The sequence below is a fragment of the Hyperoodon ampullatus genome (assembly GCF_949752795.1).
Source record: "Hyperoodon ampullatus genome assembly, chromosome: 7".
Classification (NCBI taxonomy): Eukaryota; Metazoa; Chordata; class Mammalia; order Artiodactyla; family Ziphiidae; genus Hyperoodon; species Hyperoodon ampullatus.
The window spans coordinates 57,775,863-57,795,271 of NC_136920.1; the positions used below are offsets into that span (position 1 = coordinate 57,775,863).

The 19,409-nt window shown below is 52.6% G+C and overlaps 1 protein-coding gene across 1 annotated transcript in view; it reads right to left on the bottom strand.

Moving 5' to 3' along the window:
- The window catches only part of SLCO2B1 (solute carrier organic anion transporter family member 2B1), a gene marked incomplete at both ends in the record, with an annotated part of 46,875 nt that overhangs the window by 26,693 nt on the left and 773 nt on the right, over positions 1-19,409 (bottom strand). Inside the window, 5 exons of the mRNA XM_079707796.1 lie at positions 2,887-2,985; positions 3,219-3,458; positions 6,351-6,513; positions 7,807-7,944; positions 9,056-9,186. Of these exons, the coding sequence (XP_079563922.1) occupies positions 2,887-2,985; positions 3,219-3,458; positions 6,351-6,513; positions 7,807-7,944; positions 9,056-9,186 (771 nt within the window). The remainder of the gene's footprint in view (positions 1-2,886; positions 2,986-3,218; positions 3,459-6,350; positions 6,514-7,806; positions 7,945-9,055; positions 9,187-19,409) is intronic.

Genomic DNA, 19,409 nt, shown 5'->3' on the forward strand with positions numbered 1-19,409 from the left:
GCTGGGAGTCAGGAGATCTGAGTTCCAGTTGTGCCTCTGCCAGTTAGTATATCCTGTGTGACCTTGGGCAAGTCCCTGACCCTTCCTGGGCCTCAACTTTTTCAACTATTAAGGCAATGTGTGTCGTGGTCAAGGTCATGGACTTTGGAAATGGACCGCTGGGTCTGAATTCCATTACTAACATAACCTTGGGCAAGTTACTTAACCTCTTGGTGCCTCAGTTTCCTCCTCTGTAAAGTACAGATATTAGTAGCACTTACATCATAAGGCTGATGTGAGAATCATAGAAACTAATACGTGTAAAGCACTTAGAATAGTGCTGGCATGTAGAATGTCTACATGGGTGTCTTCTCTTTGCTTACTGTTACTACTGTGATTATTATTACGAAACTGATGGCTAGGATGACTCTTGTGGTTCTCAGACCTGCGCGATGATTAAAATCACAAGGGGTGCTTGTCAAAAAAACCTGGCCTTACCCATGACCAGCTCAGAACTGCCACAGGATGGGGGGGGGAAGGTGACCAAAGAATCTGTGCCTTTAACAAGTTCCCCACCTACTGTATAGCACAGGGAGAAAAAAAAAAAAAAAAAAAGAAGGTACAATGTGTTTGCAGGACATATATTAAGTTAATCTTAAAAATGCATTCCAATATACATTATGTGTAGACAAATACTGTTTGATTCCACTTATACTTGGTACCTAGAAAAGTCAAATTCATAGAGTCAGAAAGTACATTGGTAGATGCCAGAGGCCAGGGTGTAGGGGTGAGGGTGGGAATGGGAGGTGGGGAGGGGGAATGGGGAGTTAGTGTTTAATGGGGACAGAGCCTCAGTTTAGGATGGTGAAGAATTCAGGAGATGGAGGATGGTGAGAGTTGCATAACAATGTGAATGTACTTAATGCCACTGAACTATGCAGTTAAATATGGTTAAAATAGTATGTTTTATATTATGTGACTTTTACCACAATAAAAAAACATTTAAAAAAATTCCCCAGGTGATTTTGATCCCCCTCCAGGTGTAATTAGGACAAGATTATCCCAGGTGTACCTCCTGACTGGAGTGCCCATCTCTCCCATTAGACCTCTTGACCCCAAGACTGAGTTGGGTACCTCCTCCTTCAACTACCACAGCGTCTGCAAACACTTTTTTTTTTTTTTTTTTTTTGCAGTGCGCGGGCCTCTCACTGTTGTGGCCTTTCCCGTTGCGGAGCACAGGCTCCAGACGCGCAGGCTCAGCGGCCATGGCTCACAGGCCCAGCCGCTCCGCGGCATGTGGGATCTTCCCAGACCGGGGCACGAACCCGTGTCCCCTGCATCGGCAGGCGGACTCCCAACCACTGCGCCACCAGGGAAGCCCTGCAAACACTTTCTAACAATACAGATGCATGATGACACCAACCCCATGAGTGGGGCTGATTCCCAGGTGCTTGATCCTGAGCTCCTCCTGGACAGGGGCCAGAGTACACAGTCAGCACTCAGCAAATGCATCTGTAAAACTGGGGACAAAGTTGGCTTCTGCACTGATTTCCTCCTCCACTTATTATTCCCCTGGCTTCTGTGCCAGGCTGGTGGGAACTCACACACACATCTCAGATCCGCTTCTCACATACCAGTCTGTGCCTGCAGTCGATATGACCCGCCCAACCCATGCAATCCCCCAGAGAGAAAGAAGGACTAGGGAGGTGGCACACTGGTCCACAGGAATGCCACATCTGCCTGTGAAGGTGGCATAGCTGCCAGGATGACGTCAACAGAGCCAGAAACATACCCCCATCCCCTGAGCTGGGGTGTGTCTGGGAAACTACTCCTGACTCCCAAGACTGTTCCATTGAGGGAGAGAGGAGTTACAACCAGAGTCCACATTTGGCTCCTGGCCCAGCTTTCTAGAAGGAAGGGAGGTGGGGCAGTGTTATCCCTAGCGACTCTTGTTCAGAGCTGCCCAGGCCTGTCCTGACTGGAGGCACCCGTAGGCAAAAGCCAGAGAACAAGAAACAGAATCTGCCTGTCCATCTACCTGTACATGTGTCACCTGAGGCTTCTAGGGCTTGCTGGAAAGTCTCCAGGTGAGGGATGGGACATCTGAGCAGCACGATGCAGAAGGCAGAGCTGGGGGCTCAGAGCTACTTGGTGTGACCAGAGGCAGCTGAGATGCCCCAGTGACCTGTTCTAAAAAAATTCTACTCCCACCCCTCACAGAGCACCAGAGCTCTGGGATCCCCAACACTCCTCCCTCCTGGCTGCCTTCAGACCCAGCTTCAGTTCCACTCCTTGGCCCACACTGACCACTACCTGGATCAGAGACCGCTATTCCCCACACGGTGCCCTCAGCACAGGTTGTCAGGCTCTGAGGTGGTCAGAGCTGGAAGGGTCCTTAGAGGTCACCCAGTGGATTTCCCACCTGAGATGGCCAATGTAGCTGAGTCCTGCTCCAAAGTTCTCTCCGGCATGCCAGTGTCCTCTCTGTGTCCTGAGGCTTGTCCCCTGACAGATGGGAGTGCCCCACAGGCCAAGAAGGGTATGCGGCCCTGTCTGCTCCACAGCGTATCTGAGCAGGGGGCTGGGGGCCTGGGGGAGCTCAGGGGTGGAACGAGGTGAAGACACATAACAATAGTGACAACAACTAGAACTCTCCATCTGACGGCTCCTTATAGCTTATCTCCACATTCTCACTGCATTCTGATTATGGCTTTGGGAGGTGGGCGGGACAGAGAGCATCTCAAAGATGGGAAAGCTGAGGCTCAGAGAGGTTAAGAGGCATGTCCAAGGTCATGGGGTTGCTGGGATTTGAACCTGGGTCCCCTGGCTCAGTGTATCCTATGAGACCAGTGGTCAGTCAGCTGTGTCTATGTGCCCCTGGGGACAACTGTGTGCTCTGAGGCTCACCTTCTGGCATTCGATCAATGTCCACGTAAAGGCGCAGCATGAGGCTGCCCAGCCCATAGGCCATGCCTGGCCCCATCATGGTCACTGCAAACAGGATCCCTGCAACAGGAAGCCTAGGTTAGACCCCTCTAGCCCGGCTTCCCTCTGCAGGTTAGTGCCTGCCCAGCCTCCAGCGGGCAAGAGCAGCCCATCTCCCCTGGTCAGGGCCGGAGAGCTCTCCAGGGCTTCTCCGGCCCTTTACCAGCCACATGGGGCAGAGGTCAGGGACTCATACTTAGCCCGACCTGGGCCGGGCCCTCCCTCAGAGCCCGAGGGGTGGGACAGGTCCTCACCAAGGTAGAGGGGTGAGTTGCTGTTGTGGGCAAAGTCATCAATGTAGGAGATGCCAAAGGGCTGAATGGGCACCCCGCCCACGCCGAGCAGGGTCTGGGCCGTGAGCATTATTCCCACCACGGCCAGATGCTGGACCTCTGTGTAGCCTGAGCAGCTGCTGTTGGATGGGGCCGGAGCTGAGGTTGGGACCTTAGTGGTGGGCAGGCACAGGGAGGCCTCAAAGTCCTGTGGCATGTCTGCTGAGAGATGATAAAAAATATTAGGACAATACCTAAGACTTATATAGCACTTACTGATGCAAGGTACTGTTCTAAATGCCCTGTATCTAAATCATCTGACCCCTACAACAAACCCAGAGAAGGGGTGCTCTCATTACTCCCATTTTACAGATGAGAAAACTGATGCTCAGACAGCAACTAGCAAGGGTTAGAGCCAGGATTGGAACCCAGGCAGTCCAGCTTTGAGTCCATGCTCTTAAACTGCCCTATGCCACCTCTCTGAGCAGAGGTATGTGGAAGTGCCATGGCAACAGTGGCTCTTAGGTGGGAGGGGTGGGGGCGGTTGAAGGAGGTGGAGTTTGAACTGGGTGGAGAAGAACAAACAAGATTTTCCAGAAAGGGAAGGTGGGGGAGGGTGTTCCAGAAAGAGGTCACAGCACATGCAAAACCAGGAGCTTGAGAAGTTCAGCATGGCTGACTCACAGAGTGTAAAGGTCAAGGCCAGGGCTAAAGGCAGGGCCAGGCAAGAGAGGGGATGCTGGGCCTGGGCTGTGGAGGTCTCTAGTGCCCTTGACCTTCATTATGGGGAGGCTTGGTGTCAGCTTGGGACACAGATGCAGAGTGCAATAAAGGGAAATTTCTTAAATTAGTACCAGACATTTGTTTCCTGTAGCTCACCAATATTTGCTGAGCAAACTTAAGAAGACCCTCATACTATTATTATCCCGAATGCGGGTGTAGAAGTGGCCTTCTCTCTGCGGCTGGCCCAGCCCTTTCTGGAAGCTCTGAGCCATGTCCACCCAGCCCAGAGAGCCACTCTTTAGGGCTGGAAAAAGCCATGTGAACAAGGTCAAGGACCTGGACCCTCAACCAAGACTGCCTGGATTGAAGACGGTGAGACTTTGGCAGAGAGGCCCTCAGCCCCTCTGGGCTCGGCTTCGTCTGTCATCTGTTGAACAAGTCTCCTAGGATGGAAGTTCTACACAAATATGAAATTCAGAAGCAGAATAATTCAGTAGTTCAGAGCAGAGGCTCTAGAGCCAGGCTACCAGGGCATGTCTACTAGCTGTGGGCCTTGGGGAAGTACCTCCTTCTCTGAGCCTCAGTTTCCTCACTTATAAAATAGGATAAAGATAACACCTGCTCAAAGGGTTGTAAACATTAGGAGTGGTGATTGGTGCCTGTGCACAGTGCCTACTAGACATTAGATATGAGGATTATTATGGGGATCGTTAGTAAGATCTTTTTTTTCCCACCCCTGGGTCCCCAGTACCTAGCAGAGGGCCTGGCACATAAATACTAATGATAAGTAATTCATTAATGAGGAGGAACGAGTGAATGAAATAGCCTTGTATGTCAGAGCAGCGTGGGTGCTTGGTGGTCACCAAGTCCTGTCCACCCATTGGACAGATGTGCAGACTGAGGCTCAGGCAGGAGAAGAGGTTTGCTTGGGGTTTCATGGGGAGCAGAAGGGTGTTGTATGGCAATGAGGATGAAGAATGTGTGTGACCCTGCACGGGAAAATCCCTGTTAAAGTGAAGATTCTGGACGGAGGAATGTAAGGAAGTGTAATTTTTCAGCATCCTAGTCAGGCGTCTTGACAGTTCTCCACTCAGGCCTAGATAACCACTCTGCTTTCTTCCTGGACTTTCCCCACTTCCCAGCCATTGCCTGTGCGGTTCCCTCCACCCGAAATGCCCACCTTCTCTCAACTGCCACCTCCTCCAGCTCACTCCAGCCTCCAGTATCCTTCCCCTACTCAGGGCTCTACCGGCTCCCCCTGGCTGTCTGGTGCTGGACGCTCTGGCCTGCGGCAGAGCTGCCCATGCTCACGCCAACCCACGCTCCCTCGCAGCTTCTCGGGGCTTGTTGTACCTGCTCCATCTTTCCACCCCTGGACCTGGCACAGAGTAGGAGTTCCGCGGTTTGAGCTGTTGGGAGGACAAGGGAGGAAGGATGCTTTCTGACAGCGCTCCTCCTCTGGGAAGCCTACCATGATGGAGGCTAGGCCGTGGGCTCCTTCCCTGGGCTCCTTCGGTCCTGTTCTTCCTTCCTCACACAATTGATACAATGCGTGGGGGAAGGGGAGGTATTGATGGTCTGTTTCTTCTCCCAGACTGGGAGCTCCTAGTAGGCAAGGACTGAGTCCCCTGAGAGGGTCCAGCAAAAAGTAGGCAGCACTAAGGGTTTCTTGGGTGGACGACCAGATGGATTGTTGAGGGGTTGGTGGATGGATGGGTGGATGGGTAGATGGGTGAATGGGTGGAGAGGTGGATGGGACAGGGAAGGCTGCCTGAGTCGTTCTCCAAGGGACAGGCATCCATCTGTCAAGTTGACTCTCAACAAAATCCCACTGGGCTCAACAGGGGCTTCACTATTCCTGTCCAAAATTCTGTCATGGTTTTATTTGTTCATTCACTCATTCATTCTTTCTTTCATCAATGTCTTGGCTTCTTGTGCGGATTAAATGCATCAATACACATAAACGGCTTAGAACAGTGGTGCCTAGTAAGTGGTGTGTGATACTGTTATTATTATATACAAATTATTATATATTATTATCCATAAATATTTCCTGAGGACCCACACAGGCCAGGCCCTAAAGTGGGCTGCATTGTAAAACCCACTTCTACCTCAAAAATAAAAGCAGTGACATACAAGCAGGCCCTCACCAAGAGACGCCCAGAGGGCCTCACCTCTCTGCCCCAGGACTACCCACTACCCCACTGCCCAGGGCTACCTGAGGGACCCACCAGGGTTGCGGCTGAAGGAGGCAGTGGAGGGTGGGGGGAGGACTAGTAGGTGTTCTGGGAAGCTGGGCCCATCCTAACCGCTGGAGGCCTGGGGAGGGGCCATGTGCACAGTAATGCGGCAGCTCAGGTATACCCTCAGCCCAGCCCCTCCTGCTCTTACCGGGGCTGGTGTGGTCGTAGTGGTACGGCTCTGAGATGAAGTGTGGGACAGTCATGAGCACGCCCGCCAGGGTCACAAGGATAGCTCCATAGCCGATCAGGCGGGGCCGATGTACCCGGCTGCCAAAATAACTCACAAACACAATCAGGGCTGTGTTCCCCACCTGCAAAGGGATGAGAGGACCCATTAAAGTGGAGCAGAGGGCCGGCCTTGTCGCTATCGCCAATCTCAGTGTTCCCTTCTGTAGAATGGACTAGCTGGTTGAATAAGAATCATTTGGGTCCATCTTAAAAATACAGATTCTGGGTCCTCCTAGGAAGGGCCCTAGTGTCCCATTAGAGGAGAGAAGTAAGAGCAGCGTGGACAGGGCTAGAAGTTCAATTTTTTTCTAGAATGTGGGTTGGGCCCCGTGTTAGAACTTCTGGGAAGTCATGAATGAGAAACAAATAAAGAAAGTCTAAAGCCAGAGGACTAAGGCTTGGATTTTGAGCCTTAGAATCAAAACCCTCAGATGTGGGTGCTGAAGGGGACGTAAGCGTTTGCAGGGAAGGGCGGCTCTGCTGTCAGAAGCTGGGCTGTGCACTCCACTCTGCGGCTCACTGGTTGGTGACCGCGGGTGAGGTACTTACCTCTTACCTCCTTGCCGATGGAGGGGGGCAGTATCAGCAGAAGGTCAGTGGGAGGACTGATCCTGGGAAGAACAGTCACTCTTCATTTTATAGATGGGACACTGAGGCCTAGAGTCAGGGAGTGACTTGCCCAAGACCCCAGGTAATGACGTTCTCTTCCCACCTCTGAGATCTGAGGATGGAGTGCTAAGGAACACCTGGGGACTCACAGGCCTTGGGTTGGGAGGAATGTGACACATCATCCAAGGGAGAGAGAATTTCACAGAACTCTACTGGGGGTCAGGGAGAAAGAGAGTGTTCTCGGGACTGCGGCCTTTTCTGAGGGTGAAAACATCTGGTGGGGAAGGGGTTGGGCACAGCTGGACTCTGATCTCCCAATCCACCCAAAGCAGATTGTCCACTCCTGGCTGTCTGGCTGTCATCCCAGAGGCAGAGGCCTGTGGATCCCGGGGCAACTCCACGCCGTGGAATCATCCCCTCCCCCAACCACGCCAAGGTCCCAAAGTTCTGCCTTTGATCTAATTTAAACCTCTCTCACTACTGTTGAATTGGCTTCCTCTGATTCCTTCCTGGGGCAGACAATAGCCGGGTGCCTGAAAAAGTGAAGGAACCAAAAGGAGAATGGGGGGACATGGGGACCCTGGCTAGCTCTAAAATCCTCCACGTCCCCCAACAGAGGGCCCCCCAAAGGTGGGATAGCAAGGAGCTAAGATGGGGTTGCATGTGGCACTGGGGGGGAAGGGTTTATGTTGGGGCAGTGAGGGAGGGGGAGGGGGGGTGTGAGTCTCCCTCAATGTCCCCCCCTGCGGCTGTGCCGGGGCTAGTACCTCGTTGAAGGCGGCCAGCAGCCCCGAGGTCTGACTGGAGAGGCCGAAGCGCTTCTCCACCGTGGAGATGGAGCTCTTGAGGTAGCCGGAGATCATGAGCTGCGCCAGCTGCAGCAGGCTGTGGCACAGCACGAAGAACTGTCGGAGGGGCCGTGGTGATGGCAGCGGATGGGCGGAGGGCCGGGGAGATCGTGGCGGGTGGGTGGTAGACAGACGAGATGGGGTTGGAGAGAGGGAGGGAAAGTGAGGCCACAAGATAGAGAAACAGAGTCAGAGGAGACAGTCACACAGGAGGAGAGAGAGGAAGAGAGGAAGAGTCCAGAACAAGAAGAGAGAGAGAGATACTGGAGTAAAGCATGGATTCTCACACAGGCTTAAAATCTAGGAAAGCTGTCCTGGGTACCCCAGGAGTCCGGGGGTGACCTGAAATCCACAGGACTGAGAGTAGGGTCTTCATGGGGCCAAGGATGACAGGAGCCCCTCTGACCCCCAGAGGTCCCCAGGCTGGTCTGGACCCTGCTCTGTGTTCCACCACCCTGCCCCTTTCTCCAGGAAGCTCCCCAGATCCCACCCCACCTAGTCCTTCCCTGGAGCTCCCCTGGGAGACCACCTGCACACAGCGAACCCCCAAGCTATCCACCCCACCTCACTCAGCCTCACCCAAACACCCCGCCTGCCTGCACTCCTCCTGAAAAACTGGCAGAATTCCTAAGAGAAGAAAAAGCTTGCTTCAAAGAATTAAAAATAGAGTGTTTATGCCAGAGCTTAAAAAATAGAGTGTCTGTTCTTCTGAGTTTCGGTTTCCTCATCTGTGCAACAAGGAAGACACCCCTGCCTCCCCAAGTTATTATGAGAACTAAATAAGACCATGTGGGGACAGCTTCCAGCACAGGGCCTGGCACACTGTGGGTGCTGGTGGAGGCTTGGATGTTTAGGGCTGCCCTTGCAGCCAGCACTCCCAGTATTCATACAGGTTCAGGATCCCTGGGGTCCTTCTCTTTCCTGCTAGAAAAACAGGAGCCAAGAAGACTGGTCACCCACTGCCCACAGAGCAGCCTCTCTGGAAGGAGAGAACATGTGCCTGAAACCAAGCTAAGCGCTTCTATAGATCACAGCTACCCATTCTACAGATGAGGAAGCTGAGGCTCAGGGAAAGGCAGCAACTTGCTTGGCATTTACAGCCTGTAAGTGGCAGAGGCTGTTCTATTGGGCTTGGATGGCCCTGCTCCTGCCAGGCCCTGAGAGGTACCTTGATGCTGTGAAACACACTTGGCCGCAAATCTTGAGGATTTGGCCTGGCTTTGCCTCCATGTGTGTCTTCTGTGCCCACCATGACCTTGGTGTCCTTGTCTGGCACCTGGAGCTCCTCACCAATCGGCCCTGTGGGACAGACAGCCAGCGCATGAGAGTGGAGATGGAATCCCAGAGAATGGCCCTGACCGGGTAGCCCAAGGTGTTTCAGGGGTTGGTGAGAATCTGAGTCAAAGCACCATCAGCCTTCCTGCATCCCAGGTGCTGAAAGAGCCCTTCCTAAGAGGGTGTGTTTGTGCTCCATGTGCCCATGCTGGTCAGATCCCGCTAGGACCACCTATTCACACCTTCATTCCATTCCCAACGTAAAGCTTCCTTCCAGGGAGAAGTTTCTGATGCTGCCACACAACCTTTAAGCTGTGGCCCTGGTGTAGAAATGCACAGCCTTAGCCCCCCTGGGGCCTATATCTGTGAGACATCCAGTGCTCCTGGAGGCTGACTTTGGATCTGGGTCTGGGTCTGTCTGGTTCAGTCTAGGATCAGAGGTCTGGGGTCCAGTGCATGGTCAAGTCTTGGTCCAAAGTCAGGACATAAAGGCTTTTCCTGGGGGTAGTTTGAAACAGATACCAACACCTCCACAGGGCACCACCCTGGCTATAATCACAGAGCTAACCAGCCCAGTGCCCAAATCGTACATGAACCAGGTTGCTGGTCTGCACAGAAAGGGCACTAAGAGGTCATCCCATTTAACCCCTCTCATTTACCCCTGGACAAACTGAGGCCCCATGTGTGGAGATGACTCAGGAGGTAGAGCTAGGTTAGAACCTGGATTCTTGGCCCCGTTATGCGTGTCTGGTTTTCTCCCATGGTAACCATGGTAACCATGTTCATCTCCCACTCACTGCAGTCCCTTCAGAGGCATCTCTCAGGGTCTCTTGACGTTTAATCTCAGTGAGGAGCCTGGAAGCCTGGCCTTGGGAGACTTCACCCCTCCATTCAGATGAAAACCACCTGCACCCCCTGGCAGCCCAGGCCTCCTTGGCCTTCCTCCCCTTCTGGGGTCCCGCTTCCTGCAGAAGCCACTCCATTGTCTCAGAGGCCTCTCAACCTGGCAGGAGTTTCCGCTCATTCAACAAGCTCCTCTGGAGACTGAAAACTGCCCTGAGGACACTTCTGACCCAGAGAGGGGGTGTGGGACCCCTCACCCCATCTCCAGGAAGATGGAAGGCAAACTCAGGGAGGGACTACGGAGGTCTGTCACCGCCAGGGAGGGTTTTGTGCTCCTCACACAAGATACCTGGGAGCCTAAGGAAATTTTCAAAATTGAGATATAATTCACACACCGTAAAACCTACCCTTTCAGGGTATGCAATGTAGTGGTTTTAGTACATTCAAAAAGTCATACTCTACCACCACTATCTAATTCCAGAATATATTCATCACCCCAGTAAGAAATCCTGCGCCCATTAGCAGTCATTCCCCATTCCTCCCTCCTCCCACTTCCTGACAACCACTAATCTATTTTCTGGCTCTCTGGGTTTGCCTATTCTGGGTATTTCATATACATTCATATAAATGAAATCATGCAGTATGTGGTCTTTTGCGACTGGCTTCTTTCACTTAGCAGAATGTTTCAAAGTTCATCCATGTTGTAGCATGTATCTATGCTCCATTCCTTTTAATGGCTGAATAATATTCCAGGGTATGGCTATATATCAATCACATTTTGTTTACCATTTATCTGTTGATGGACATTTGTGTTGTTTCAGGTACGGTGACTATTCATATACAAATGTGTGTGTGTGTGTGTGTGTGTGTGTGTATTTATTTTATTTTATTTTATTTTATTCTCAGTTCTCTTGCCAGGAGTTGAATTCCTAGGTCATATGGTAACTCTGTGTTTAACATTTTGAGGAACTGCCAAACTGTTTTCTAACACCATTTTACACTCCTGCTAGCAATGGATGATGGTTCTAACTTCTCCACATTCTTGCTAATACTTATTATTGTCTGTCTCTTTGATTATAGCCATCTCATGGGTGTGAAATGATATCTCATGTGGTTTTTTTAATAGACTTTTATTGGAGTATTATTGCTTCACAATACTGTGTTAGTTTCTTTTGCACAAAAAAGTGAATCAGCCATATGCATACACATGTCCCCATATCCCCTCCCTCTTGAGCCTCCCTCCCATCCTCTCTATCCCACCCCTCTAGGTCATCACAAAGCACGGAGCTGATCTCCCTGTGCTATGCGGCTGCTTCCCACCAGCCAACTATCTTACATTTGGTAGTGTATATATGTCCATGCCACTCTCACTTCACCCCAGCTTCACCCTCCCACCCCACCCCTGGGTCATCAAGTCCATTCTCTATGTCTACCTCTTTATTCCTGCCCTGCAACTAGGTTCATCAGTACCATTTTTTTTTTAGATTCCATATATATGTGTCAGTATACGGTACTTGTTTTTCTCTTTCTGACTTAACTTCACTCTGTATGACAGACTCTAGGTCCATCCACCTCACTACAAACAACCCTCATGTGGTTTTGATTTGATTTTCCCTAATGACTAATGATGTTGAGCATCTTCTCATTGCTTATTGGCCATATCTTTGGGAAAATGTCTATTTAAATAGCTTGAGGAGGGACTTCCTTGGTGGCACAGTGGTTAAGAATCCGCCTGCTAATGCAGGGGATACGGGTTTGAGCCCTGGTCCAGGAAGATCTCACATGCCGTGGAGCAACTAAGCCCGTGTGCTACAATTACTGAGCCTGCACTCTACAGCCCGCGAGCCACAACTACTGAGCCTATGTGCCACAACTACTGAGCCCATGTGTCACAACTACTGAGCCCATGTGCCACAACTACTGAAGCCCGTGCACCTAGAGCCCGTGCTCTGCAACTAAAGAAGCCACTGCTATGAGAAGCCCGCGCACTGCAACAAAGAGTAGCCTCTGCTCGCCGCAACGAGAGAAAGCCTGCGCACAGCAACGAAGACCCAACACAGCCAAAAATAAATAAACTTTGAAAAATAAATTAATTAAAAACAAAAACAAAAAAACAAATAGCTTGAGGAATTTGGTTGAGGAATAGAAATGTGTGTGGCTGGGAAGGAGTCCCTTTTGTGGGGTAAGAACACCCGGAGGAAACAAGGAGATGCTGAAACAAAAGTGACACCTGACAGGGAGGAGATAGGGGGTTGGTCTAGATAAGGGAAGTTGGGGCGAGGCTCTGTGGAGGTCACTTTGAAGGAGGAGAGAAGGTGAGGGAGTTCCAAGCAAACTCAACCAGAGGAGATTGACAGGATGATTTCTGAACCCCAGTTCCTCTCACCAGTAGAGACCAGTCACGGACTATAGCACAGAGCCTGTGCTACATGCTGTCCATGTACGTAAAGGCTTGCATGCACATTCTGCATGCTCGTGAAACATCTCCACAACTCCATGCCTTTGGTGATCTCATGATCTCTATGCTTCTGATGAGGACACCAAGGCTCACAGGTAACTAGCTCTGCTGACTCATGTTGGTGCAGGAACATGAGCCGAGGTGTTCATCTCAATGTCACTCTGTGCTCCTTGCACAGATTTGATGAGGGGAAGAAGTACAATGTACTTCTCTGTCTTGGCCCAACCAAACCTAGCCAGGCCACCTGGAAGGCAGCAGTGTCCACCCACAAGGGGCCAGGCCAACCAGATGACGAGGCTGGAGCTGAGGCTGGAAGGTCAGAAGTCACTGACCTGGATCCCCAGCTCTGAAAGAAACCCAGGGGATGGATGAGGGAGGGGGCAAAAGGTCAATGGACCAGCTCAGGACCTTCCACCCTCCTGTGGCCCAGTCTATAGTGTGAGCCTCTGGGTGGAGGAGGGAAGCCCTGGCCCTGTCCCCCTGGGTTCTGAGAGCAGCCACCAGTCAGTCGGTCACTGAACAGGGCTGGTCAGATTGGTTGTCAGTCCCCTTTGACTCCTTCCTGTGGGCTGGAGGCCTCTATAGGGGGGCTGGCAGCAGACAGTCTGACTCCCTGATAAGGGATAGAACTCCCCCTGGAAGGAGGGTCCTGAATCCAGGGCTGCTGTCCTCACCTGCTGTCTCTGAGCCCCTTCCTGTCCTGTGAAGGCTTTTTCAAGGGCCAGTCCTGACAGGAGAGAGGGCAGCTGAGGGAGTGAATGTGGGATGAGCTGGGCTGGCCTGTAGGAATAAGGAGAGAGGCAGGGAACCAGGTCCCAGGAAAAAATTCCAGCCTCTTCCTCTCCTAGTTGGGTAGCCAGTTTTGGGGGACCCAGGTATGCCAGGTGGTTCCAAGGGCTAGCAGCCCGCGGCTCCAGAGCTGGCAGGCAAGGGGCCTGTGTGCCTGTCGGTGGGTCATGTGGCTGCTCATGCACTCATGTCCATCAGCTGGTAAGTCACTGGTTCACTACTCCACTGTCCTTTAGGAGACTTGTCTGTTCGGGCTGTCAATTGCCCACTCACTGTAGAGCAGCTGCTCAGAAAGCCAATCAGAAAGTTGCCCCGAAAGTCTGTCAGCCAGAGACCTTCAGTTCAGTCAGAGACTCCAGATGCCTGCAAGGCACGGGGTCCTGGTTGTGGCCATACCCACTCCACGGCCAGGAATCTGAGTCTGGGGGATGAGGGGCAAGGTTCAGAGAGCAGCCTGACAGGAAAGGCTGATTTTCCCTGCCTGTTCTTTCCTGGAAAGGCTCAGGGGCCTGCCTACTCCAGCTACCTCCCAGCTATAAACAGCACATCTCAGGCAGATATGGGGCTGCGAGCCTGGATGTGCCCCTTTATCTTTCTCAGTCTGTTTCCTCTGTAAGGCGAGGATATAGCATCTACTCAAGGAGGTAAGGCATCTCGGGCGTCTGGCTCAGGCTTGGCACACAGTAGGCCTCCTGAGGGCCAATGCTCTCCCCTCTCCTGATAATCTTCAAGTACCTCTGAGGCCACAGGCCCACCTGAACTCATTTCCTTCCACGCACCCCTGGTTCCTCCACGTTAACGCCTCCCTCTGACAGCTCCAATCTTTCCATCTCTGGATCAACTCTCTCTTTGCCATCCAAGCCCCAGTCAACCACAAGACCTGAGAACCTGGACCCCTTCCCGCCGTGCACACTCCCTAGCTGTGGAGGCAGTTGCCCAGGTTTTAATCCCCCAGCTGGTTTTAATCCCTTAGACCAGTGGCCTCTTTCCTTCCTCATCCTCAACACAGGGCCAGCAATCCCTACTTCCCACTGCCGAGAGCGCCCCCCGAGAACCAGACCCTCCCGCCACATTCAGCCTGGACACTAGAGGCCCCAAACCACACCTTACCGATGACATTAACTTGACTTTGCTATTCCACTGTCTTCATTAGCATTTTTAGTTTTTACTCTTCTTAGACTGAGCAGCCCCAGCAAATGGCTTGATTTTTTATGACAGGAACTTCCGAAAAGACGGAGCGACTCTTCAAGGGAAACCATCAACAGGGTGTGCACCTCAGATTCTTCGAATCTCTGCCCCCCAAATCCTCACCTTGCTGTTTCTACCAGCAAACCCTGGACTGTGGTATCACTATTCTTACCCAATCCTGGTCAGCCCTCCCTCACCCACCTCTCTCCCCATTCTGAAGAACAGGCTGTAAAACAAACTTCCAAATTCTCAACAAATATTGACCTTTCCTCCCCACTCTGAGATACTGCCAAAGCTTTGAGAAGTGGCGTTGTCCCTTATCTCGGTAAATAATAGACTTTGTCTTATTGACAGGTTGTGTCACTAACATGTGGGGAACCAGCACCGACACGGTACATAGCAGGTGCTCAGTGAACAATGTTTTCTTCCCTGTCAGGTACAAACACCCCGCCTGCCTTCATACTTGCTTTGGGACAGCAAGGAGCATTGCCACGTCTAGAACTTGGGAACCAGGAGAAAGCTCAACCCTGAAGGGCCAGGCAGGTGGGGGGCTGGGAGACCCAGCTCTCTGGCTCACCTTCTACCCTTACAGGAAGTGGTCTGATGGAGGAGTTTGTCCTGGGGCCACCCTATGTGCTGGGCTGGGCACACTCACCCAGCCTCCTAGCAAACCATTGAGGTAGCTGCTGTGACTACATGATGTGGATGAGGAAACTGAAGCACAGAGAGGGGAAGGGGCTTATCCAGGTCCTGGGGCTTGGTAAATGGCAAAGCCTGGACTGGAACTCAGGTCTGTCTGACACCTGGGCCCCTAACAGCAACCATGAGATGGTGGCTGCCAATGATGGCCTTAGAACCTATGAAAAATCATCCCCATGTAGCCATTTCTTATTCTGGCCTGGCTTCCCTCCAGTTAACTGTCAAAGGTGGTTGTATGGGGACAGTCGGCCTTTCTACCAGCTGATTCTTTAGCTGGTCAGTCAGTCAGTTCATTGGTCAGTCAACACCCTCTTCTGAGGGTCTCAGAGAGCACTGTCAGGGCAAGGCTGGACAGAGAAATAGGGTGAGAAGGACATGTGGCCCTCAGTCCAGGGGACCTGAGTATGGTGAAAGTTCAGGACTCATAGCCAAGGCCCAGATGTGAACTTTGAGGAGGGACGGGCTGAGAAATGCCGAGAGAGCCTGGGAGAGTTCTCATGTCCTGAGGATGGAGGAAGAGGGCTTGGACCAAGGAGGGACAAGGAAAGGGCACTTTTTCTCCAGAACATTCCAGCCTGTCCCTCAGCTGAGAGAGCACGATCTAGGGGCACTCAGACCCAGTGTGGCCTCGGGCCAGCAATTAGACCTCTCTGAGCCTCTGCAAAATAGGAATAATGAGCCTTGCCTCTCAAGCCTGCACGAGGGTCACACAGATCACAGCCTTTAACTCCAAGATGTTGCACAGTGTGTTTTGTCAGTGTTTGCCCCAAACTCACCAGGGAGCTAACCCCAGGCCTGGCCACCAGGCCTCAGAACTTATTGTCCTGCAGTGGGACACTCAGCCCCAGCAGTACTCTCTCACCTCCTCTTGATTCCTGAAGAGGAACAGAACCCTCTGGAAGCCTCCCTCTGCTGTCTCCTTGTCTTCCCTCCCCTCTCCATCCTCACCTGCTGCATTCCAAGACCTTTATTTTTTTTATTTTTTATTTTTTGCGGTACGCGGACCTCTCACTGCTGTGGCCTCTTCCGTTGCGGAGCACAGGCTCCAGACACACAGGCTCAGCGGCCATGGCTCACGGGCCCAACCGCTCCGCGGCATGTGGGATTTTCCCGGACCGGGGCACGAACCCGTGTCCCCTGCATCGGCAGGTGGACCCTCAACCACTGCGCCACCAGGGAAGCCCTACCTTTATTATTTTTTTTCTGATGATTTCCCCGTGCAAGAGAAGGAAAGGACTCTCCCCTACCCCTGCCACCACACACGCTTTGCCAGGGTGGTCAGAGGAACTGGCAGAGAGATAATACAGAGCACAGGTTACAACGGGGAGGCCCTGGCCAAAGGCCCCATGTGTAGCTGCGTGAGCTGTGCGCCGTGAAGTGAACGGCACCCTCTGGAGTTGTGGGGGGCGGATGGCAGTCCTGCCTGGGGGCACATCTGACTCCTAGACATTTTTATTTGGCTTGTACAATGCTGGCTCGCTGAGTGTTTTTAAGTTAGTTGCCAGCATTTAAAAAATCAGGAAATTTCACACAAAACTCCTGGTTTTTGTTTTTTCTTGAAAGATTAGCAGATCTGGCAACACTGGGCCCACCTTCCCATATGGAAACACTCAGCTGGTCTAAGATGCTTGCCTTTCATGTGGCAATTTGCCCTGTTAGAGCCTCTTTGGGCCCACCTGGCCCGCTTCAGGATCCTTTTCACCTGCCTGTGGGCTTCCCCATCTGTGACCCACAGCAACCCTGGGCCTGAGGAGTCTGCTGGACAGGAAGCCAAGGCTGGGTTAACCCTTTGAAGGGTGAGGCAGTGAGACCAGAAAAGGCCATGACTTGCCCAGGGTCACCACAGTGGGGATGGAGCTTGTCTCTGCTTGTTCTAGGAGTAAGAATGAAGATTGTTTCCACACATACTGACAGCTCCACAAGGCAGGTGGCCGGGGTCTTGGAAGCAAGCAGCCCAGGTGCCCACTCTCAGGGAGCTACCAGGGTGTGTGTGTGTGTGTGTGTGTGTGTGTGTGTGTCTGTGTGTGTGTGTGTCTGTGTGTGTCTGTGTGATGGCAGGGCAAACATCTAATACAGAATCACAACATGTGCTCACTGTGTGACACAAGAAGTTCCAAGACTATAGAAACATAGTGAAGAGGTCCTAGACTACATTTAAAGGGTCTGGAAGGATTCCCGGGGGAGGAAACATCAAAGTAAAGGACAGAAGTATGAACGTGCAAAGACTGCTCAGGGAACGAATAGTCCAGCAAGACTGGAGCACTGGGGTCAAGGTGGGGAGGTGAGGCTGGAGTGGTTGGAGGGGTCAGGCTATGACCACCCTTGAACGCCAGGCTGGAGGGCTGGGCTTCGTCCTGAGCCCAGTGATAAGGTCTCATTTGGTCTCCTATGAAGACCTCCGTGCCTCTTGGGAGAGAGTGGAAAAGTCAGGCTGTGGGCCGGGACCAGGGAGGATGCAGTATTGGGGTCCAGGGGAGCGAGCGATGATGGGGTCTGGGCCAGGTGGTGGCAGTGGGGACATAGAGTAACGAGCTGATGGACCACAGTGGGGAGGTGGGATGGACAGGACTGGGTGGAAAAGCAGGTGGATGGGGAGTGCAGGAGGCCAAGGAGTTCTGGGGGCAGGTGAGTGGGGAGAGGTGAGGCTTTTGGTCTGGGTGTACCACCATTTAAGGCAGGATTGTAGGGTGATAGTGAGCTCAGCTTTGGACGTGTGAGTTTGGGCTGGCAGGGGGGCTCCCAGGGGAAGACGCCTAGGAGATCGTGGGCTCCAGGACAGCCCATGAGAGGACATGGGCCAGAGCCAGTCTGGTTCTCAGTCTGGAAGGCATGTGTGGAGAGAAGGGAGCAGAAGCCACACGAGGGCAAACTTGCCTTTGAGAGTGAGAAACCTCCACCATATGTCCCGACTGAGGAGAACAGAGCAAAAGGAGGAACCCATCCTGGAACCATGTTCAGGTGCCAAGGTTGAGGGGATGGTGCAGTGTCACAAAGGATCCCGGAGGTTTCTGGAAAACCTACCAACCTCCAGCACTCACACAGCCACGGCCTGAGCTGTGATGACTTCCTAGCCGCAGACACTGGGCAATCCATTTGTCCAGATACCTCTCTCTGGAGGTGTGTGGGTAGGAGGAGGCCAGCCTCATGGCTAACCCTCGCCTCCAGCCCTTCCTACCTCCTAGATTGCCCTGGGCTCCCTCAGCCTGCAGGCTCCCCGGCCTAGCTCCTGCAGCCCAGGCCAGCTCTCTCTCCCTCCATAAACCTCCCCTGCCCCTCCTGGTCCAGTTCCCTCAGCCTTTTCTCTGGGATGCCAGGCTGGTCACCCTCCTGCATCATTTATGTCCCCCTCTTATCTGCCTGATTAGCCAGTGGACTCCCCCGGGCAGAGGCTGTCCTTTCCTGGGTCCTCATGGACCGTATCGGGTCCCTGTTGAAACCCTTTGGGACAGAAGACTTTGAATTCAAATATTTGTTTTGCCACATTGTGGCTGTGATCTTAGGCAGTTTATTTAGCCTCTCTAAGCCTCAGCCGCCTTCTCTGGCACACAGCGTTTTTGGTAGGATTAAAGGAAAATGCCCTGCCTGGTACACTGTGACCCTCAACAATGGTGAGTTGAGGACCCCATCTGCAGCACGGACGCCACAGCCTCCAGGAGGTCAAGGCCACCCCTAGTGAACATTCTTCTCTGGCCCCAGTAGATGCTTGCTATTTCCCAAACTCATCCTGTTCTTTTCTGCCTCTCAGCCTTTGTACATGCTGTACCCTCAGCCTGGAGTGTCCTGCCTTCCCAGCAAACCACTTCTCAACTTTCAAGGCCAAGCCAGGCTTAAAAACATGATTCTTGAATTGAGTTAAACTGACTGAGGGAGAAGAGAAGGGTGGAGTGTGGGAGTCTGGGGAAGCGGGGGGGCTGCAGCATGAGCCTGGGGTGGGGTGGGGGCAGTGTGGGACCCCTGAGGGCTTCAGTTCCCCGTGTGGTCCCACAGGGGTTCCGCAGGGGAAGAATCAAAGACAGGAAGCTGCGGGGGGTGGGGCAGTCTTGGGCCTTGGGCTTGGCTGTCATCTTTGGGAAATTCCTCCTAGCAGGACCCTTGGGTGGTCTGTTGGGAGAACAATAGCACGTTGCTGGCCTCCAGCTGTTGCTTTCTGGTATTTTCCAAGCTGGGTCAGAGACACTATGCTGGGACTTTCTATTCCCGATTCCAGCCCTGACTACCCCATCTAGACCCAAGATGACCCTAAAAATAGTGATGAGGGCCGGGGGATGGA